Source organism: Spea bombifrons, chromosome 3 (genome assembly GCF_027358695.1).
Source record: "Spea bombifrons isolate aSpeBom1 chromosome 3, aSpeBom1.2.pri, whole genome shotgun sequence".
In the NCBI taxonomy this organism is placed as follows: domain Eukaryota; kingdom Metazoa; phylum Chordata; class Amphibia; order Anura; family Pelobatidae; genus Spea; species Spea bombifrons.
In genome coordinates, this window is record NC_071089.1 from 76,598,369 (window position 1) to 76,622,757 (window position 24,389).

At 36.3% G+C, this 24,389-nt stretch overlaps 1 protein-coding gene across 1 annotated transcript; it reads left to right on the forward strand.

Moving 5' to 3' along the window:
• Positions 1–1,541: 1,541 nt before the first annotated feature.
• LOC128483547 (collagen alpha-1(IX) chain-like) lies at positions 1,542–23,922 on the forward strand. The gene is made up of 28 exons (XM_053459769.1): positions 1,542–1,587; positions 2,574–2,643; positions 3,685–3,776; positions 4,490–4,613; positions 4,821–5,208; positions 5,980–6,057; positions 6,863–6,958; positions 8,284–8,337; positions 8,773–8,826; positions 8,902–8,955; positions 9,508–9,561; positions 9,921–9,974; positions 11,210–11,263; positions 11,906–11,959; positions 12,650–12,703; positions 14,005–14,049; positions 14,375–14,428; positions 15,001–15,054; positions 15,282–15,335; positions 17,018–17,089; positions 17,412–17,447; positions 18,984–19,028; positions 19,735–19,767; positions 20,921–21,067; positions 21,404–21,580; positions 22,070–22,160; positions 23,074–23,151; positions 23,621–23,922. Exons 3-28 carry the CDS (start codon positions 3,704–3,706, stop codon positions 23,791–23,793), a joined length of 2,250 nt encoding a protein of 749 aa, XP_053315744.1. The 5' UTR covers positions 1,542–1,587; positions 2,574–2,643; positions 3,685–3,703; the 3' UTR covers positions 23,794–23,922.
• Positions 23,923–24,389: the final 467 nt, after the last annotated feature.

Below are 24,389 nucleotides of genomic sequence, written 5' to 3' on the forward strand. Positions count from 1 at the left end.
GAATTGACAATTAGTAGTTATTAGTAATCTAAGTGTATTATGCATAAGCAAAGTCAATAAACTAGGAAGTGTGCGTAAATATTATTGCAGCATTTCCAAGTACATATTTATTTAAATTGAAACCACAAACTTGCATTTTGTCTTATCAGTGATTGAACACATCTGGTTAAAGAGCCCTCTAATTCAATGATATAAATGCTTACTGATTCAGTACACTTTAAATAGTGATATAGCCTATGCTTATGATTCTAAAGCAGAAAAACAGATGTTTTACATAGACTAGACAGTGACTAATATACAGACTGGGATATAACAAGAGTTAAACCTTCAAGTTAGGCCAATAAGGCTTGGAACATATTATATGTATATCAGTAATATGTTTATTTTGTAGTATCAGCAAGTACATCTGCTCTTATAACATCATGTAACAAGACGCAGTCATGTTAGGATAAAATCCAGAAGATATGTCATGCTTTCCTATAATAAATTACTGGATGGATATCAGTGACCAATGCCACATTTTGTGGATTATCCAAATATTGTTTTGAACAAACCAAAAGGCCTAACACAAAACAGGTAAAATACAGGTAAAATAAACAGGTTAAATACAAATGTACTGTACAAAAAATGTCTATGCCAACCTGAGAGCCACATGCCAGAATTCAACAAGTATGAATTGCGCAGCCTGTCTGGTCTACCTGTTTCTCTACTTGCTGAAAAAAACTATGTTCCTTTGCTGTATTTATTATTATTTATTGTTTTATATAGCGCCATCAAATTCCATAGCGATTATCACTATCATTTCTGCTGGAGGGCATTTCCCAACTCATCCTAATGCCCATCAGACAGACTGCTGGGCAAGGAAGGATGCTCATGGTCTTTATGGAAAAAACCAAAGGTTCAGTGCCTATAAACTAGCTTTTGGAGGTATACAGGACTGCCTGGAAGTTCATCTTGTTTCAGTCTACGTTCGGGCTCCATTCCTTTCATAGACTATCTATTGACTTTACATCTAACAGTTTCTTGTAACATTGTATGGTATTTCGAGAAGACATGTGAATGCACTGTAAAATATACCGATTGCATAGAAGGTTTTTATTATACGTGTGTAACTCTTTCTTCTAATTCATTAGAGTAATACTTATCTGGTATAGCATGGATTTTCTTTTCTAACCTGTAGCTTTCCAGATTCAAAGTAAATTTGACCTGATTAGCAGAGGTTCTGGCTATTCCCAAACGCGATGCCCACATCAGTAATGAAATAACAATATTCTAATGTTGATTTTATTTCCATCTAAAATATAATATCTACAAGAATTACACCAGATTAAAAGACCACTAAGGTCACAACAACATATGATTGATGAACAATAAAAAAGCCATCATAAATCAACGTCAACAAAAGATTCCATATAGACACACATGTTTCATTGTAATAGTTGATCTTATCAATGAGTACTGCTTGTTCTAAATTTGCTTGCTGAATCTTACCCAATAGCACTCTCCCTGGCCATCATAAAGGCTGTCTTTACCACAGAGCAAAAGGGGCAACTGCCCAGGGCCAAAACTTCCACTCATTAGCCAGAGGTGAGTGGGAAGCAGTCCAGAATGATAGGGGGCATGAGGAGAAAATGCAAAAGGAAAAGGCTGCACATTGTGTCCTGTAATTTTGTGTGATTAGTGCCATTTATGTTTTTGTGTGGGGTTAGTTTTTGATCAATACAGTTAATGTATTTTAGGGGTATTTTTCTTCAGCTGTGTGCAAATTACTGAAAACAATTACTGCTATAGTGTTCGTACTAAATGAAGAGTCAAATATGTAACCATGTCAATCATAGAAAGAAATAATCTAAGATGTAACTTTTAATAATTCATATTAAAAATGAATGCAACAAAAATTGGAACAAAAAATATATTTCGCAACTGAAACTAAAAAGGAAAAGACCTATAATAACCAGATTCCCTACTAGGAATCCGCTGAATGCATCGGTTAGGAAATTTGATTATCATGGGACCTAAATCTTTTTCTTTCGTGTCCCATAGTAAGATTTTTAACCTTTCCATTATCGGTTTGATTTTTCATTTTGTCTCATTCATTTTTATATGAATTGTTAAAAGTCACCAGCACTATTCCATTTACTGGATTGAATTCCACATAGTAATCATGTTTTTGGGGTTCAATCAGATTACTTTTTTAAACTAATATCTTTACATTAGAATTGTAAATAACAAATAAAATAATCTCACCAGAGATAAAAGTAAAAGAGAGTAAAGGAACAAGTATAATCAAATAAAACGTTTCTTCCTAAGTTTAAAATACAAACGCCATTGGTTGCAACCTAGAGTAATGACCTATGACTTTACATATGCACAATTCATTAAATGTCTTGCAGTATGATTGACAGTTTAAAACTAACCAATCAACATGCAAGGGCCATATGTTACACCTATCACCAGAGAGCAGAGCCCTTAGGCACACAAGGTGCACCCGATTTGCTAGTAGTGAAGAATCAGTGCTGCACTGCAGTGCCTTCCCTCTCTTGGGAATCTTGCATTTCTTCTTGTCTCTATAGCCTGAACTTCCCAGAAGGATCTTCCAGCTGCTGCAGCACACTTTGTGTCTTCAACCGCAGAGCATGAAAAGTAAGTTCTAAAAAGATATTCAAATCTGGGATGCATATTTTGCATGGTGACAGAATGTAAACTGTAACTTCTCACAATTCTACATAACAAGATAATATATTCAATAATGCATTCTTTCCCTCTTAACCAAGGAACACTGTGTTATAAAAGCTCGATTTATCCCCTACTTATTGAAAACAAAAAAGATATTGATCAGTTCTTCTAAGAGGAACTGTCTCATAAAATGTGTGTTTTGATCACTGCTTTTAATGCACTGAAAATCCGATGTTGCAGGTGTGATAAAATAAATAGTTGGTTTGGGATTTATGGGTTGCCTGGGTTAGTAAACTTTAACTTGGCCAATATTATATAATCTTCACAGATTGCAAATTATAATTTTTTTATACGATAAAATAGATTTTATATATATTATACAATATTTATAACCAGATTTGTAAACTAACAGTTGTTGCTTTAAATATTAAACCTTTCTAAGACTTTGAGTAGTGTAAGAATACATAACTGTGTCTGCTTGGATATGGCTGCATAGAATGTCACAGCAAAGTGCTATCTAGCACCAACGGTTTACATTCTCACATACAGAACAATGAAATGTGTAATGAGTTAGAAGCAGCTACCGTATGTGGGCAAAATTCTCACATTATTAGCCGTAAGGAACATTAAGTCCAAATTGAAATTTGCTGTAGGAATGCTTCCAGCTTATTTATTGGTTGTTGGAAAAACTTACGCTACATTATATGAGGAAACTGTATCATTCATATGGAATATATGAGTATTTCCTCTTGGACAACAAATTTTGATTTAAGATTATATAAGAATGCCATTTTACCCTGTTCTTTGCAGAACATTTTGGATCACCTTATTCAATACAACTTTATCCAATCACAACACATTCTAGATAAGGAACATATTATTTTTTAGCTTGGCCCAAACGTCATTTTCATCAAACGCCTGTCATTTTCCTTGTGTTAAATTATGTGAATACCATTTCATTGCCTTTTACTTTTTGACCTTTTTTACATCACCATGTGTTTTTTTTAGATATATTCCAGAAAACACGATGAATTTCTTAAGTCTTATTAGCTTCCTGATTTTAGTCAGGCTTAAACAATGTCAAGAATCTACAATTGCTGGTAAGTCAAGCAATATATGTTTGCTTTGTACAGTAATTAGTTCATGTATAGTTCATGTATAACCTAGTAGTCCAATTAACGGTAACCTAAAACAAGGAAATGTAGGAATGAAAAAAATATTTCAGAACAAAGAGAAAGTCTAATTTACTTGGACTGTTCTTTTAAATAGATTGCAATGTAGGAAACAGAAGCAGTCATTAATAACTGGGGGGCACCAGTGATTTTAGCAACAAAGAGAAAGTTGTGAGTGAAGCATAAAATAAAATGAAAACAATTGAATTTGATTTTAGAACATAAATATATATATAGTTCTGTCAATCTGTTTCCATCATATGGAGATCTAACCACTTGATTCGTAGGTATGAAAAACTCAATCTCACCAATTTTACTAATGTGAAGGCCAATCCTGGGAAAGAATATCTCCTGTGAGGAGGAGGATTAGCATTAGAAGCTCAATAATGTATTGTTAAATTATTTAACTTCATTACTCAAATTATTTAACCATGCGTTAATCAATAAAAGCTCAATTCTTCTATGGAGTTGCCATGTCATAATTTCTTACTTCACCAGGTGACTTCACTGCCTGAGTTTAGCTACTATATAATGTTTATTGGAATAACCCCTACTGTCTTCTGTTGTTTGTATGAAATTTGTAAATACTCAAAAGAGAGAAGTTATTTTGCACTTATGTTCTAGTTTTGTTTCACTTCTAGCTTTTGACCTTCTTGAAGAACTAAGGTTGTCCACAGCTCCAGAAATAAGAACAGTTAATGGTTCTACACCAAACTTAACTGCTTTTCGCACAAATCCTGTGGTCCATCTGAACAAAAAAACAAGGTATGGTAAGAAAATAACAGTAGAAGAATTAAGGCTATGAATAGCTACGTACAATGACCTGTGTGATGTACACATTATAGGCACAACTTCCACCATTGCACTTTCCTATTTATTTAATCTTTGTTCATGTATGTTCATGATGGAGTTTCAAAACTGAAATTTGTTTGGATTTCTTAACACTAACTGGTATTTCATTTTCATTTGTAGTTTTTTCCCTGTAAATGGATTGCCCCGTGAATATTCTATCACAGTCACATTTAAAATCCTGGCGGACAAACCAAAGAAAATTGAAAATATCTGGCAAATCACTGATTCTGATGAAAAACAAACACTTGGACTTTATTTTGATAATTCAAATTCTTTGAATTTGTTCTACTCTTGGCCTGAAAAGACTGTAATAATAAAGGAATTAGGCAACATAGAAACATTTTTTGATGGAAAATGGCACAAATTGTCACTAAGTGTAAAAGAAGATGATTCTAAGCTCTTATTAGACTGCAGCGAGGTCTCTGTGAATCCCATTGTTGAGCAAAGCCAAGATTCAAAGAAAACAATTGTTGCATTGTTAAAAAGAAACACAGGCTCCAGCCCTTTGGTGAGTAATATTTCATGATCCAAATTGTACCAGCACATTTCCATTTTGATATATTTAAAATACAGTTTACTTATCCAGTGTATTATTTCTGGTGTAATTAGGACTTTATTTAAATGTCCAAAACACCAACAGACTACAGGCACGTTAAAGTGTCACTCAACTTTAAAAATAAGTTTGGCTTCTTTTGTAAAAGCAAAAGTTTTTTTTTCAATGTCACAAAAATTTGGGAAAGTAGCTTGTCCTGCATAAAAATGACCTGCGTTCGCTCAACACTGTACATTTTAATAGGAAGATTACATCAATATGCTTTTCTGTCAAAATGGCAGCTTTATCTAGTATTACGTCTCATCATTAGAAGGCAACGTTGTGCTAAATCTAAGCCCTACCTCCTCATAGGCCATTCTCCTTCATTTTAATTTGTTTTAACCCCTGCGGCATCTGAATTTCTCACATACCGTGACTATGATTGACTCCCTAAGGTTTTAGGTCCCTATCTACAGTTTAAATCTTACAGACAGAGAATACTGTTGTTTCTATAGGATGATATATAATTAAAATGTAACGAGTTTCTGACATTTGCTACAATAGGCTTATAAGGCCAAAAACACTTGATTAAACGTGACAGTGATATTCAAAATTCAGTATTTTTATTTAACAACTTTGTTTTAATAGTATGCATTTTACACATGATACATATTACATGCATAGACTTTTTTTGTTTAAAAAAAAGAGCATTCAAAAAATAATTGTTAGCGTGTTCACTTTTTTCAGGTCGACATCCAGCAACTTGAAATACATAGTGACCCAGAAAAAGCTTTAACGGACGAATGCTGTGAGTTGAATGATAAAGTGAGTTGGAATATTCTGTCCTTGATGTACATCATACAATTTCTAATGATGTGGGATAACTATCCTTTGTGTACAAATTACACACAACTATACATATATGTTGTGTGGTAACAAGGAGATGCCTGTTACATGTGTGACTAGATTAGATGTAGACAGCTACCTGACTTTCCAACTTTCAACAATGTCAAGTATTTGAATCTGGGATCTTTTTTCTTTTCCTCTGTGAAGAATTAGGAGATATTGTAAGACATAATGTAAATATTGAGGTTTATGGTACAGTGCCCATTGTTCGAAAGGATAATCATATTGTTAAGCTTGACATTTTGTCATGATACTCAAAAATATTTTTACTGGACCCTCTAATTGCCGGGGGAATGGAAAGTTGAATATGCATGCCCCCAAACCTCATTTTATGGGATGTGGGCATGTGTGGGCATTTTACCAACCAACATGTTTTTTCCTACCCCTTAAGGCTCCCAAGAAAACGATCTGTTTGATTTATAAATCACCCATACAGGATTGGGGTGAGGGAGACATGGGTGCACACTTTTCCAATTTGGATTTTCAAATTGACCACACCTTGCCAGAAACACCGGGGTTTCTGAAGTTGCATGAATTCATTTGTGCAGTAGTCACATTGATGCAAGTTCAATTTATTTAACTGTATATTCAGTAATTGAGTTTTTTCTTGCAGATACAGGCAGCTTCTACAAACAATGAAGATAGATAGATAGATAGATACAATTCCGAAGTTTTCATATATATGTTATTTATTATTTTACTTCTTTCATTTTATGACTTACAGTGTGAAAGACCAGCAGATTTAAGTGTTAATTCAATTCCTTCCCGGACTAAGCGCTCTCATGGATTGATAGGCCCTCAGGGATCCACAGGCCCAAAGGTAATTCAAGTAGAAAATATGGGTTCAAGTAAGGTGTATTTTTACTTTGTATTCTGTGGAATCACTTTATCAGCTTGCAGGGGAGGGCTGGCAGCCTAAGGCCTGGGGGGCAAGTCAAGTGAAGTGGCTCTGCCCCCTTGCACTCACCTTTCACCCCTTTAAATAAATAAAGTATTAAAGTAGCGCCGGCCGGCAGCATCAGCACCCAGCGGCCGTTTAGATTCGATTTCCAACAATCTGATGGCCGCATAGTGATGGGAGCAGCGTGAGGGGTGAAAGGTGAGTGCGAGGGGGCGGAGCTTTCACCCCTCACGCTGCTCCCATCACTTGGCGGCCATTGCATACGGCCGCTGGGTGCTGATGCCGCCGGCCGGCGCTGCTTTAATACTATTTTTTTTTCATTTAATAGCCGATCCGGCTTGCCATATTAAATTTTAAGTATTAAAGTAGCGCCGGCCGGCGGCATCAGCACCCAGCGGCCGTTTAGATTAGATTTCAGGCGGCCTGGGGGCAATTGCCCCCCTGCCCCCCGGCCCAGCCCGTCCCTGTCAGCTTGAGTACAGATGAGTTCTGGATTTCTCATGCTTGTGGGTTAATAATGATAGGGCCTTGGACAAACATTGCTAACAATGCCTGCTAATAATCTTCCTCAGACTAAGCCAATCCCTATGTTAAACCCAGGTTTGTATGAGAGGTGTGAATGTATTACTTGTTGTGCACAATTCTACACCTACCCACCACAAGTTGGGTAGTATTCCTTCTCATGTGTCCTCTCCTCCATCCATCCTATATGTTTGTAGTGCTGTTTATGAGTCTTTGGATGCAACAATGGTACCGTTATAAGAATAAGCACCTGCTTTCAATAAAGAAGAGCTGCCATTGCCTACCAACAGATTATTTATACCTGCCTTACCTTTCCTTCAATACCTTAAATTTCCTTAAATTCTTTCTTTTCTTAATGGAATTGCTGTCTGATACAACGTAGCCATTCCAATTGCTATTGTTGACTGCTCCTAGCACTGTTCTTTCATACCTTGGTATATACTGTGATCCTATTTTTGTTTTGGGTCTCCATTAAGCAAGAGCCATCTGCAGCTGCAAGAGTCACTGGCTTCTCAACACAGGGGCCTGTCTCCTAAGGGTATTCCTCTGCCAGGCTCTGTGATATCCTGGACAAACCCGGGTCTCCTTGCATCTCTAAAGGAATTCATTCTCCATAGAATGACACTTCAGTCTTCACAAAAAGAATATCACGAAAGAAACATGCATATCAACAATGAAATACAGTACATCTAAATGCATGATGTTTTTTCTTAAATTCTTAGGGACAGAAGGGACACACGGGGTCACAAGGAGAATTTGGACCAACAGGAATTATGGTAATGTGGTATACTGCTACATTCAGTTTTCTTGTGCAAAGATCCATTGGTATGTAATGGCGGTTGTCAGCATGCAGTGCAATGCTGCTGGGAACCCTTGCACATGTATTGGTAGAATACATGCATTTACTTGCTGTTGAATAACTTTCCTAGAGGTGCTATGTTACGTTATCCCAGAGTTTTATGGTCTGTAAAGGCTAAGTGTAGTGGTCCTTTATAATGTTTACCATACATACAGCATGCAAAGCACAGAGATGCCAGGTGGTTTTATTAAGAATGTCATAGAAGCCTATTTTTTTTTTAATACATAATACTGCAATATACAGTATGTGAATATGTATAACTTTGTAGTATGTCTAGCCAAAAATTTTTTTATTTAATTTAATTTCAAATAGGATTATGTGATCAAATCTATCTATTATTTATTTTGAGTAGGGGATACGGGGTGATCCAGGTGCTTATGGATTAATTGGAGACACAGGACCAAAAGTAAGTAACTCAAGTGTGAATAATGTTTATAATGAAGTTAGAAAAAAAAATACCCATGACGTTTTTCTTTTTTAGGGAGAAAGAGGAATTAAAGGAGAAAAGGGAGAACGTGGAATTTCTGGAGAACGGGTAATTATTGTTATATATGTAACGAAATAACAACTTAACTTTCTCTATGCCCCATCACTTTTAATATGTTTAGGGTTTGCGGATATAATTCAGTAATGTGGTCCACTACATTTCTCTATCCAGCAAAGGCAGCTTTTTGAGGACACTAGACTTAATGTGCCACTTCTGAATGTTTGGCTCGGCCTGGTCCTGCCGCATTACATTGTACTTGTGTGGTTGTGTTACAGGTAAATGTTATTAGTTCAAAATAAAATGGCGGTCATTTTATTATTATTAGGATGGCCACAGTAAAATTTGTTTTGCTGCTAAAATCCGAGGATTTGTTTGAATCCTCCATCCGCCACCATACTCCTTTGTTGTAAATCAGTTGAAATTAAATGTAATAGTTAATTTTTCAGAGGAACTTCAGCATTTATATACTATTTAGCAATGCACATGTTGTAACATATTTTATTTATGAGAGAAACTTCTTACAGTAAATGGACGCTTTATATTGTACATTTTTATTGTATATTTAAACACATGTAATGATAAAACATATTGCTTTAAAAGGGTGATCGTGGTGACCCTGGCTTTAAAGGATTACCGGGAGCAGATGGTTTTAAGGTATGGCAAGGGACATTGGGGGTAATGCATGTTCTTGTCCTTCTCTAATAAATGACCATGCTGTTTTGTATGTAGTTATCCTGTCTGAGTCTTGCTGCTATGATCTAGTAAGTAAAGCTGTTTTGTGTTCTGCCTTTTCCTGCATTATTACAGACTGCCGGTCCAGGCAGAAAGTACCATAGAAATGCCTGATAAGGCATATTTCGCTTCATGCTACATTTTTGCAGTGCTTTACACCAGAAACCAACTGAGCTCACCAGAGATTGTAATGCATCCAAAATACTATCACAAAATACTAAAAAGGATTTATCATTTAACTGAACAAATATCTTGTTAAAACAGCATTCATTTTATTTTAGGGCATTGCCGGCCCACCAGGAACCAGGGGGATAGAAGGACCAAAAGGAGAGAAGGTGAAGATATCTTCTTTACAGAATGTGTACAAATTAAATTACTTATTGTACAAACTGGGTGTCTGCAGGATTTTTTCTATGGGGGGGTCAAAACATTATCTGCACCTTTTTCCCTCTCCCATCCCTGTACCTTCTTATCTCCTACCCATTGCCTACCTTCATGACCTTCAAGGATTTATGGTGGTTAGTTACCACTACCAATTAATAGGATTATTAATTAAAATTAAATTAAATTATATGATCATGGGGTCGCAACTACCCCAGTCTATAATCCCTATGACTGTTTATCATGGGAGCTGCAGTCAACAACAAAAAAGTGTGTATTGAAGAGGAAGTCAACAAAAGTTAGTGTTTGTACTGTAGACTTAGTGTATACCCCCCCAAAGCCCAATCTGCTGTTTTTAGCTATAATTCCCATAATAATCAGCTAGCAATTTTTCTGCTCATCATCATGGGAAGTACAGTCAAGACATTAATGTTTCTGAGGTATGGCAAAAAAAGAAGGTAGTTAAAGAGTAATAAAAATGGACATAAAGGCTCTGAACCACTCCAGTTGTTAAGTACTCACTTTCCCACAATGCTTAATATACCAGACTGGCTGATAATCATGGGAAATGTAGTCTCAACAGAGTATTAACTAACCCCAGATGCAATACATGCTTGAAATAAGCTACCTCGTGTCGGCAACATGCAAATTGCGTCTCTGCTCTGGCAGGGACTCTGTGCCTGCGAAGGAGCAGCTACCAGAGTAAAATGGAGGACACCAGTTAAAAGGAAGAGTAAAAGAGCAGACCAACTCACTCTGACAACAGAGGGTGCATTGCATTAAATAAAAACTACACACCCCTGACTAATATGGTTTTAAACTACTCTACTTTTTCTCCATCCCTTGCTGCTGCTCCAGTAGGCCTCTTTGAATTTCCATGGGGGACAAGTGCCCCCTCTTGCCCCCCCTCCAGATGCGTGTATGTGTATTCTCCAGATGTGTAAAGGAGAATAATATTTTGTTTATGTTCTATGTGAATATGGTCCAATATGCGTTGGGGTTTATAAGCATCCTATATATTACTATATAAAAAATATAAATATTGGCATATATAACTATTGTATAAAATCAACTTACTAACTCAACATGTTTTATTACCTATGGCAAATGTTTTAATGAATATATTCAGGTATATTTTTCTTTCTCTATGAATAGCTAGCAATTAACATATTTTTGTCTAATAATGCAGGGGGATGAAGGGGATCCTGGCTTTGAAGGAATCATTGGGTTGCGAGGTGTAAAGGTAGGCCAGATAAACTTCTGCTGATTACTTACCGTCTCTGAATTTAGCATTTGTTGTTAGACATAGAATATCATATATATAGAATCATCATATAGGTCATAAATGAATATGTGTGAAAAAATCAGAATCATATTTTCGCATAACCTTAATTAGTGTAGTTCCTAGTATGCATATCATTGTGCTTGTAGAAAAAAAAAAAACATTGTAATAATTGTGTGATCATTTTGTAATTTTATATGAAATACTAGTTTTTGCATATACTGGTAACAATGTATTTAAAGTAAGTGCCTGACCGTGTAGTGGGTGAGAACAGAGATTTGTGCTCTTATCATCATAGTAACCAATGGAATGGTCACTTTATAAGTATTATGGTGCTGAGTGTACTTTGTAGCAAAGACACATTTTGTTTTATACATACTTTTGTACCCCATGATCTTTACTGAGTTCAGTGATGTAATGCTATGTTGAGAGCAATCGATGGTTACTAAATTGAATTTAGTATAGGTTACAAGGTGGAAATATACACCAGTTTACAGTAACACTTTATATGTATTTACACATCATATGTAACAGTGAGGATTTGGTACAGGAAATGTTGGTAAAATACGTCCAGATATGTTTTCATACACGTTTTGATTACAGGGTGATGAAGGCTTTCCTGGAAGGCAAGGCCTCCCTGGCAGACAAGGACAAAAGGTATTATCGAGTTTCACATCTTATGGCAGCACTAGTCTCAAACTAGAACATTGTCCAATTTTTGTGCATTTACTTTACGATAAGTTTGTCTTTTTATTTTTGCATTGTTTTTTCATACATTTATGTTATTGTGGAAGAGCAGGATTACTTTATTACTCAAGATATACACTAAATTAATTGAAATTAACTAAAGGAAAATCAATCCGTAGCTAGTAATAGTCCATATTTGACTCTATTGATCAAATATTACACTTCTTTTATAGCTCCGCAATAGTTATATAGCCTTATCATAATTAATCATAAATAATGGATTCTGTTTAATGATGATGTTGCACCTACTCACAAAAGCAGACACTGATAGACATTGATAGTTGCCAAAATATGTGATTAAACCCACAGAAGAAAGAATAATATGACAGATATGACAGGTTTTTGCATAACATACTAGAAAGTGTGGTTACTGTTTTGTTTAATTGAAGCATCACATTTAGGATGCTGAATCCTAATAATAGAACATACTACATAAATTGACTTTTTACTACCAACATTAGGGTGGGTAAAAGTACATTTGGCGGCGCTTTGTGGCTCTTATATTTAAGATACCTGGGGCTAATACACAGTATTGTTAAGTTGGCCACCTGAGAACTGATTGCTAAAATTATCGTTATAAAAAATATCTTTAAATTCCAGGGTATTCTTGGAGACCCAGGAGAGCCTGGACAGCCTGGCTTCAAAGGCATGCCAGTAAGTGTCAACATATTTTGGCTTGTACATCGGCATGAAAAAGTATATGTGTAGGATAAATGTGTAGGATAAATTCTAACTTGGTAGACTATGACATGGTAAATCCAGTGTAATATGTTCATGTTTATTGATGCAATAGCATATATATACGGTAATACCAAGAGAGGAGGTTAGAGTGGTTACTTGCTCATACATAAGTTTTGAAGCAATTCAAGTTTGGAGCTGTTTTCATACAAAATCTTGGTTTTTACTAAAAATGCACCTAAGAGAGGAAGTGCCAATGTTTTAAATCACCGCCTTTTTCAAAGAGCAATCATTCTTCATTGTGAAGCAATGTACACATCCCTAAGCTTCAGGTACTCACATTTATAAGTGTCTGTTATAGAGACATAGTTTCACAAAAGTAAACGTTTACAACAAAGAATATACAAAAATGGTTTCCAAAACTGTTGGATAAATAGCTCAAGATGCAGCCACTAATATTTCCCCTATTTCTCAAATCATCAGATAAGAAAACAGACATTTGGTATCTCTGGAAACATCTCAGTGTTGGCTGCCCAGAGTCCCCCTCTAAGGGGATGACATTTATTAGAGGTTTGTCAAACCTGATGATGGGGGTAGCCTCCGTTAGATTTTAAGGTGGGTGGTGGTAGGTAAAGATTAAGTGGGAATAGGCAGAAGCAGGTAAAAGAATAGATATGATCAAACACTGCTTGCCTGCCCAGAGAAAATCTGATCACATAGAGGCTCCACGTTAAACCAGGCAAGTTCCCAGGTATGACAATCCTTCAAAATGGTTGCAGTAGCATAGAACAATCTATCAACACTTCTAAAAGCAAAGAAACAGTCCACAATTCTTGATGACGGATCAGTTTAGGTGCCTAGCCAGGAAGTAAGTGTGACTGCAAACAAATTAAGGGCGAGGAAAAACTGCAGAGGGTTTAAAGGCTAAAGTAAAATCCAGGGTAGTTAAAAGTAATTATATAGTTTGTCAATATAATATAGCAGTCTAACGATTATTTTTTTAACACTATTCTGTTTTCCCCAAATATTATTAATGTCTCATATTTAACCTGTATTAGAATACCCTGTAATATACGGCCGACTAGTAATTTAGACAGAGAAGCGCTGGAGAGATAAGTGAATATTTCTGACACGCAAAATTATACAACTATATACAACTATAGAAGATTTATGTTTATACTGTTATACCTGCACATACCTACGAATATATTTTATGTGATAACCATCTGTTCCCTTGTGTAACTTAATGAGAAGTTTAACGTTACAATTTTCTTTAGGGCATACCTGGACAAAAGGGGCGTCAAGGTTCCCAAGGTCCCCAGGTAATTATAACTGATTTTATTTAATCTTTGCTTCTACTCTAGATTATAAATGGTTAGAAAATGGGTAGAAGTGAAATTTTGTTAGGCCATTCAAATGAATATTTTTTTAATTCGAGTACTCTAACACACAGGGAGATTGTTAGAGAATCTTATTATATTGTTAGAGACGTTTCATTTAGGTTGGAGAGCTGGATGTAATTCAGTATTTCCACTGCCATCATCTAGCGATAATATAGTACCGTATTTATGTTTTGCTCACACATTTATCAGCTGACCAACAATGTTTAAAAACCTTTAATTCAAGATTATGTTGTGTTGTTTTCAGGGTATTATTGGAGACTCTGGCATTTTTGGAAGGGATGGAATTGATGGAGTTGAAGTAAGGTTAATGGCATGAATGTGCCATACCTGTTAAACACCTGGTTGATTAATTAAATGTGTTTAAGTAACCGATGCTTGGGTTGAGAGGTTATCACTCACTTTTTAAAGTTAAACGATTCATATGATTAATATTCAAGTGTTAAAATAAAATATGTAAATAGCTTTTTCCATGTCTACAGCGAATACCATTAATTTATCATACATAAATAGAACAAATATGTGCAGGGATGTAACTAGAAACCCCAAGTGCCAACAAATTGCACCAAGACCCTCTAACTTCTCAAACAACATGTCACTGTATACGAAATCTGAAAACTCCCCCCTGCACACAATATAATCCGGCAGTTCCTCCATCCCTCACTACGCATAAAACCAACCATCTCGCAAGTCCTCCTTGTACACAACATGATCATGCCTCAATGAGTACAACATCATCCATCAGAGCCTTGATGTGAGTTTTTGGTCATACTGGGCTTGGCATACAATGAAGGCCCAATCATAGTGCACACTTTACATTTTCATGATGAGATCGACTGACAATAACAATTTATGTATTTCATTCCTTCTTAGGCCTACCAGGGACCTCAAGGAGGTGAAGGTAATCCTGGGCTTTTGGGGCAAAAGGTAAAAAAAAAAATTCAATTCTAATGATAAATATTTGATAGTTCAATATCTCATTATACATTTGAAAGTAGGTAACCAATAGTTAACTAATAATACACTTAATTATTATTAATATTCCTTAACTCAAAGTTTGCATTATTTTGTGTCTTTGTACATCATTTGTTATTTTTTCAAACTGGAGCTGTAAAATTCTAACATAATGCCTTTTTTAAACCTTTACCTTTAAGGGTGAGAAAGGCCGCATGGGAATACAAGGATCTGAGGGTCCTCAGGGAAGATCTGTGAGTAGAAATTAAAATTCACTTAAGAATTGGTTCCTAATTTGTTTATGCCTGAAATCATCTGGAAAGACGAAAGTTCACCACTTTGTGGGAGTAGTTAGATATCAATCATTATGTGCATCTATCTCCCTAAGAGAATGAATTTTGAAGATATGATACAATTTATTTAGAAAGGAATTGGTAACCATCCATTATTATATGTTATATCTGATACCCTCCTTTATATTAACAAATTGGCACAATGTTCATAGGTTGTTCACCGTGGTCTCTAGTGTTATTGCTCTTGATTAGCTAATGTCCAGGTTATAGCTAGCCAGTTATGTTGCTAGACCATGGCATAAGTTGTGTTAAACTGTGTCTCAAACCAGATAATTGTATGCTGCTTTTTGGGATAACAATATAAATAGCCAAGATATTTTAAAAATATAATCATACGATATTCCTTTTGAAATTCCTTGACTGGGGCACTATTTATTAACATACAGCGAAATACATAAATAAATAATAAGGCCACAGCGCTTTATTACTGTGACAAAGTGCAAGAAATAATTTTAAGAAATATGAGATAGGTATGCATCGATTAACATGTAAAACCATAACCATTGTTAAATAACATTTTGTAGGGATATCCCGCCGAATACCACACGGGAACCGCTGGGTCGGAACAGCCTACCCTTCAAACTTCCCCCAGGGACTGAACCCGTGGAGAAATACAAATGAACATAAAATTTGGCATAACAGCCAATTGTAAACATCCCATACCTATCTCTAAAATTCAGCCATAAACCATAGTAAAACAAAGAAAGGTAAATAAATTGGGGAGGGAGGGCAGGGATTCACTGTTTTATAACAGATTACTGCTATACAACGCTGGTCAATAGTATCTGACCAGAGGCGGGAAAAGAGGGTCCTCTAAATAGATACGCCAAAAACCCCACCCCACAGGTCGAGGCACCCCATAGGATGTCCCCTAGATGACCCTTAAATCCTGGCCAGCATGCTTACTGTTAATACAGGCCCAGTCATGCAGCCCTTACTCTTAATATCCAGGGCTTGTCTCTATCAAAAAGACCAGTTTTCAGCACAGTGATTGCACATGCATCAAAGAAGAAAAAACTTCCCTAATGCTGTAATAAATGGTTTCTGTTGATAAATATGAACCTATTTCTTTCCTTAGCAATAGAATAATGTTCCTTCAAAAGTTATCCTACAAAAAATGCAGTTAACGAGTCAGTAAACTTGAATTGAAACTCTTAAGAAAATGATAAAGTGTTTGAGTAACAGTTCTCTTACCTCTGAGAGCTTCCTGCTGCCTGCTTTCTCTCACAACAGTAATGGGTGCCAGCAGTGTCCTCACTGTTGATAAAAATTGTGCAATTTTCATAAGGTTTGCGTAATATTGCAGATTCTTAACTGTTAAAAAAGTTAAAATAAAGTGTATTGCCTCTTTAAATCTTGTGTAACAGGATTGCCCATTGTCACGTCCAGTCTTATTATATGGGTAACTTAGGCAGCCACCATGTTTACCCCTATGTTAACAAGCATGCAACAGAGCGGTGCCAGTGGTATAGTTTCTCTAGTGCATTCTAAGCTTGAGTTTTTGCCTTGTCACAACCCTCAGTTTTCAAATAGACGTTGTTTTCGTTAAAAAAAAATCACTTCTTTTCTTTTTACTGAAACAGGGACCACTGGGTCCAAAGGGAGAAGCAGGAAAGCCAGGAAGACCAGGATTTGTTGGTCCACCTGGAGCTGCTGTAAGTATGTTTTTAAGGATAATATTTAATACTTTATTATTTAATAGTGTGCCATGTGAGATACTGAAGCCCTGTTTAAAGCAGCAAAATTAGGAAAGAATATCAATAGACACAGAACAAAAGAACATCATAGACACAACATTACCTAGGCTGATGTAGGGTCAGAATTATGGTGTGGTCATTCTCTTGTTTTGTTTGTTTGTGTCTTTATATATATGTCTTAATAAATGTAATGAAGCTACAAGAAAAAGCAATATATGTGTAACAGTATACATTTAAAGACCTAAGATAACTTACCATGAGTTCTTTCTGCTCTTTTCAGGGCCATGTAGGACCTACTGGTGCCCCAGGACAAAAGGTACTATAACTGTCAAGTTATACTCAGTATATTACAGTAATGTTATTGCACAGGCCAAAATTCCTAATATATAATTTCCTCGTCTTTGTATGAATGAGTAAAGCATTCTTGTAATTCTTTTGACGATCATTGCAGACCATTACCTACTATCGATCAACTATATTCATAAAATAATATATATTATCTGCAAAAAGAGATCACTAAAGAGACATACTTGAAGTAGATCTGCCACTTTTGCAAAATTCTACATTTTACAGATTAAGATTAAGAGTTCGGTTCTCTGATCCTTTGTGACGGATCTCAGCTTATATAAAGTGCAACAGTCCCTTATTTTTAAATACCTCAAAAATGTCATGGATTGTAAGGAGTTTTGATAAATACATTTCATTATGCCAACAGTTAAAAAATGGAAATCTAGCTATTAATAGGATAAGCTATGATAGATACTGCAGGTGCACCTGGTAACCAATGCTCCAAGCGGGGTTATGCAACACACGTTACATGAGCCTGAGGTAGAAAGGCGCCAGCAGCACGGCAGCTTGCTTGCTTGCATTTTACATTTACAAATCCAAATGCAGAGAGCTCTTAATTTTTGTTGGTTCTTTCACTCTTACACTCTCTAATGCTGTCACTCAATGTCTCCCTACCTCCTCCTTCAGCCGCTTCTGTGTCCCTGGCTCTTTATCCGCAGCTCCGTTTCTTGTCTTGTCTCTTATTTTTCTTCTTTTTTTGTCTGCCTCTCCGCGCTATCCGTGTGCATGAGTTAATTTATGGTGGTAGTGTGTGTTAGTATACTGTATATGTTAGCATGTGTGTGTGAGCATATGGTGTTAGCATATGTGGGTGTATGTTGTTAGTATGTGCGTTAACTGAGAATGTGTGTGTTAGTGTGTTTATGTGTGTTAGTGTATACTATGAGTGTGAATGTGTGTGTCTCAGCGTATGTGTGAGCCTAGGATTAAAGGTGCAAGGAGGAGGGAGAGGAGGAAGGAGTGTTTGCAGTAGTGTACTCTAGGTTGGCAGGTCCAGGATAGTGAAAGTCCCTCTGCTGCAAAACAAATATGCCTATCATCCTCTTGGGTGATCAGGCTCCTTGCTCACCACTGTTTAGTGGGACAGTTAAAAAGGAGATAACGATAACTATGGAGAACTATACCGATTTGGCACAGTCCTCCATAGGAGACTCCTGTCTGATGGCAAGCATTATTAGAAGGAGGAGTGGCGGCATATGAAATAAGCTCAGCAATAAGCAAGGCAACGCGAAGGGGGGCACTTGGTTAGACCGAAAATAGATACACCATTGTGTATGTCTATCTAATCGAAGTGTATGATATTAAAGTGACGTGGTGTTAGAGCAATTGTTGTCATGTGCATTTGTTTTAGTGATGGAGGAGGGAGGCACCGAAAAAATACCATACCCAGACACCACTAACCCTATTCACCTGATCTATTACTTAATAAACAAATATATTTCTGCTATCTAATGATCTTTAACTTGGTGTCTGAAATAATTACTTTCCTTATTTTTTCACGCAGGGTGTTGTAGGAGAACAAGGAATCAGTGGCAAAACAGGTGGAAAGGTATACATATATACAACAAATATGTGTTTGTAATTAACAATTGCATCCATGTGCGTATGCAATTTTGGTTAAACTGATGAGAAAAATATGTTTGTCTAAAAGTAAGCTTTTAACAGGAATGTTAATTTAGCTGTGCTCAAAACATAGTATTTTACATGATATTTACAAACTTTAAGAAGGATACTCTGTATGCAAAGTTTCAGGACATGGGGTAATCTCTATAAGCTATTTTTCGGGTTGTGAAGTACAATATATTACAGAGTACTAGCTAAGAGCAGACCTCTATTATCTAAATGGGCCAGATATCTCCCTAACTGGACAATTGAGGTGCAGGTCATCAGGGAGCCTGATCACTCACCTGGGCATATCTTCTCCTAGTAAAGAAAGGCAAGGGTTGTTTATCCCCTGGGCCAGCTACCCTATGCATAGCTGTTTTTTACTTTGATGACTTTGTATATAGTGAATGCAAACAAGTCAAACAATTTAAGGTCTTATTTTTAAGCAATTCTGTGAGACAAATGTGGCTATAGCAGATCAGTATTTCAGTTCTGAAATGTACAGCATTGTTTCACTTGATTTTGTGATTCATACTAATACTTACCCTTATACTATATTAATTATATGCAAAAATATACATTATTTATTACATACAAAAAAACAGTGTACATAATGTTGATGTAAAGCAAACATGTTTAATCTTTCCAAGGGTGAAAAGGGATCAAAGGGACCCAAAGGAATCGTAAGTATGAATGAAATCTATTTAATCAAGGCCACTTGTCCAGGTGATATTATGAGATGTGGCACCCACATATCGTAACATTCTTAGTGCCTTTGATCTATTGGCCTCAGGTGCACAATAGTATAGTGCATTTGAAGGTTGGCGAGGCTAAACCTCTGCATTCTACTGTTTGATGTTGATCCAACCTAAATAGCACTCAAAAGTTTGGGTGTTGTCCTGTGGAGACCATGTGCAGCAGGTACAATTTAGAACAGGGAAAACTGAGTTCCTGTGACCATTCTTTACAAGAGAAAATGTGATAGATGCCGAACATCTTCCTATATGTACACATAGGAATTTGAATTAAGGGACAATAATTCATTACTGTAAAAAAAAAGCGTAAATTCATTTAAACAAAAAAGTCTCTAAATTAGATAATCACAGAAATGTACATAATTCATGAAGTCCAAAAGTGCCTCAAAACATCCATGGGGTGGCACCACACACCAAATGTTTTGATGACTTCCTACAAAAGGCGATGCATGTAGACAAAAATTTAGTTGAAAAGATCGGGTTCAACCAGTCCCTTGCACAGAGTCACTCGGAAAGTTGCTAAAGTCTTTATGAAATTATCATGTCTATATGTGGGTAGGACATCTGAACACTTACCAATAAAAACTTGCATTTGTAAATACTCAGAGTGAGCAATTCTTCAATATATTTGAAAAGTTTTGTGTGCTCGGGGTTAGGGTTATTACATTTAAGGTTAGCTCTCCTAATATTTTATGTGACTTGCATATACAACTATTTTTTAGTCTGTGCTTCCTTCGACTTCATGTGTTGCCTGGGACATTGTTCAGGTTTAGAGTTCATAATTTTGATTGTCATTGGGTTGAATTGTAGAGATACCTTGGGTATTCCATTGAAATAAAAAATTGGAGTTATGTGTTTATTAAAATCCTTAAGGCAATGCAAATAAAGAAATACGACATTCAGTGGACTGTATTAGAGTCATCCAAGGGTTCAGTGTGCCTTTTTGATGAAATTATGAACTATAATACTGGGTTAACTAATTAGACCCAATAGTTGTATCACATACTTAACAAGAGACAAGCATGCAAACTACAAAATACATGTTTTATGCACTTCCATTTCTAATATACATAATATATAGGTGGGAGAAACTGGCTTACGGGGTCCCGAAGGAGGACTTGGCAAAAGAGGGTCTCCAGGCGAACTCGGCGCTCGTGGTCCCCAAGGTGAACAAGGTGTCAGAGGAGATCCTGGGATTCCTGGAGAAATTGGACCTTTAGGATCTCGGGTATGATATAAATGGCAATAAATAAAAAGAAATAAAATAAAATTATCTAAATAAAACTAACTAGGAGCTATGTGGGCTACCAATAACATAATAAAATATATTATAAACATTACATTGTTCAGATTACTGAATGAATTTGAGGTAAAATCTATTAGCAGAAAACCATTCCTCTGATATTATAGAATAAGTGTAGGTTTAAGAGCCCTTTTAGAAGTGTCCTTACAGTCCGACCACCACTATGCATTTAATAGCTGCCAATTTAATACTCTTCATTTATTAATTACGGAAGATATTATTACAAATTGATTTGCTTTTGATCTTTTTTTCCTGCAACAGGGTCCAACTTTTCCAGCTTCACGAGTAATAGAAGTTTGCCAAAAATTTGTTCTTGAACAAATGTCATCGTATGCACAGGCAGTGAGGCGACAGTGTGCTAGTACCTGCCCGTTATTCGGTGAAGTACCTATGGGTATGCCAGGACCTGTCGGCTTGCCTGGGCCACCAGGGAAAACAGTAAGTACATTAAAAAGAAAAAGAAATAATAAAACAGCCCGTGCAAATAATGCAAATGAAACCATATCTTAAATGAGCTTTAAAAATGAACCATGTAGCCCACATGATACTGGGGACTCCAAGTGATTTTCATACCAGGAAACTTTCATGGCTTAACCTGGAAGGTCTGGGTCTTGAGGGTCTGGGTCAGTTTTCTTTAGGCTCAGGTTCTGCTCACATCCCACCTAATGCTATACTACTACAATTTAATTGCAATCCACTTTCCACCCATCATACTATAGCTAACTTTACCCCTTGAACAAAGCTATGCCCCCAAAAGAGGAGCAGCTTCAGGTAACCAACCACGGCAGGTTTCCAGACATGACGATATTGTTATTATAATATTAAGTATTTAATTCATCTTTATGTTATTGTAATTTGGATTTATAGTAGCATGAGAAATATGGGCTAAAAAATGCAAATATTTTCAAATTATACAACTTTTCATAGGGTGAACCTGGACTGAAAGGACTTGATGGAGAAACTGGACCAGAAGGATATTATGGGGAAGCAGGTGACCCTGGTGTACAAGGAGAAAAAGGTAACGAAATACTGAAATATAGCCCCAAATATCATTACACTCTTTTCTTTAGAATCTTGCTGAATGCACATGCGCCTCTTCTATTACATAGATGATTTTTTCACAATATTTGGACTTAATGGAAGGTGACTTTGGCAATGCACAATTGCTGGGAATGAGATCATATCCCACATATCTCTTGCTAGACATCAGGCACAGCAGGCAGATATGGAGAGTGATAACACCACATCAGTGCACCAGAGCACCCCACGGATCAAACAAGAAAATAATAATTATTTATTGTTTTATATAGCGCCATCGTATTCCGCAGGGCTGTACGATGGGCAAACAGGACATGACATGTAGTATATACAGGGGCGAAGCTAAAAACCACAGGGCCCTGGTGCGAAAATTGCCCCAGGTCCTCTCAACTTCAACAGCTGGTCTGTGCCATCATTGCACCTTGGCCTTGTAAGTGTGTTTACATATGTGTGCCAGAGTGTATATGTATATTGCAGGGGGGTCCAGTGGCACACATATGTAAACACACTTACACACACTATATATAACATAACAAGTTGACTTACAGAAACAAAAGGTAAGGAGGGTCCTGCTCCATTGTGCGTTACTAATGTGTTACTAATAATTTTCTCTGGGAAATGTCTAGTGTAATAAATGGGAAAACTACTGTTTGACCAATAAACTATATTACCTCTGTTGTCCTTCATACGTTTTGCAATCAAGTACAACAGTGATCTAGAAAGGCAGTAACACCTCAGTATGCAGCTAGAAATGTGAAGGAATCAGATACTAGACTGCATAAAAAAAGAAATACATTGAAGGATATAACTGGCTACTTAGACTGTCATTATAGGAAAATCATTTAAAGTGTTAAGGTATCTCTTTAAAAATTATTTTTGTATGCATTACACAGGTGATTCTGGAGAACAAGGAGACAAAGGCCCAAACGGTTATGGGCGCCTTGGATTGCCAGGGGATCCTGGACCAAGAGGTAATATACATCACCACCCGAAAGTTTTATTGTATTGTAAAAAATATTTCTAAACATCCTGTATCTCATAGTATTTGTAAATGAATTATAATTTTAGTTATTGGAAAAGTGGTTGTTAAGTTATGCATGGATGATCTCTTAATGTAGGTATTGATCTAGTCAAGGTAATGTAAAACAGGATCACAAAGCACCTAGATGTTTGATCACAAATAAAACACGCATAACAATGGCCAAACATGTTAAAATCACATAACCCAACCACTTGTCAACTCCAGAGCCTATTTGTTTATAACAAATCCCAACTACTGAATTATTTTAATTAGTCTATCAACATGAACTAATAATGGCTTGACTCGTTCAAGCATAACTCTTTTTTTTTCCATTTAATATGAATGCCAATTTTATGAGAAATATACAACACATTCATACACCAATATGAAAATATCCTTTTTTTTTTTGTTTCTTTTAGGTGATCGTGGGCAACCTGGCAAGGCATTTGATGGATTACCTGGCTCAATGGGCCCTCGTGGACATAGGGGACAACCTGGCCTGAGAGGCTTCTCTGGTTTAAGGGGGCCACCAGGGCAATGCCTTACCGGGAACTGTGCAAATCTACAACCTGCCACAGGATCGGGTGCCTAGGGAATTGTTTGGACTAATACTGCTCTTGATGCAGAGAGAATACTTTAATGGGCAAAGATTCAAATGTTCACTTTTATAAAGAAAATGGTATATGAAGGTACAAAATAAATGATTTTTCAGTAAAAATTACTTTTTAGCATTTTGCTCTTTTAGGAATTACTTGACATAAAACATAACAAAAATAATCGATAATATAATAACCAATATCTTTCTGTCATCCTCTTTGCTCAGAAGAACATGACCAATTCAACAATGTTCTTCCAGTTTGCTCTGTTTGTAAAATGTTTCCATGACCTGACCTCACCCTGTTTCAAAGTTATCTTAAATCTACATTTACCTCAAGTGTTATCTTAAGCTATTTATTTGGAGTAATTATACATCAGGTATTTGGTGTGTTTTTGGTGTGTCATTAAATTTGAGCAGCCACTTCAAGCAATGAGGAAGTGAATGCTGCAAAAAGCCTCCTTAGCGGATACTCAGGTTTCCTTGGCAAGAGAAGGTGAGTTACATATGCGTGCACAAACATAATCTCCTGAGATGGAAGTTTATAAGTTAAGCAATAGATTCACAAATGGTTATGTGTAGGTAAGTTGTAA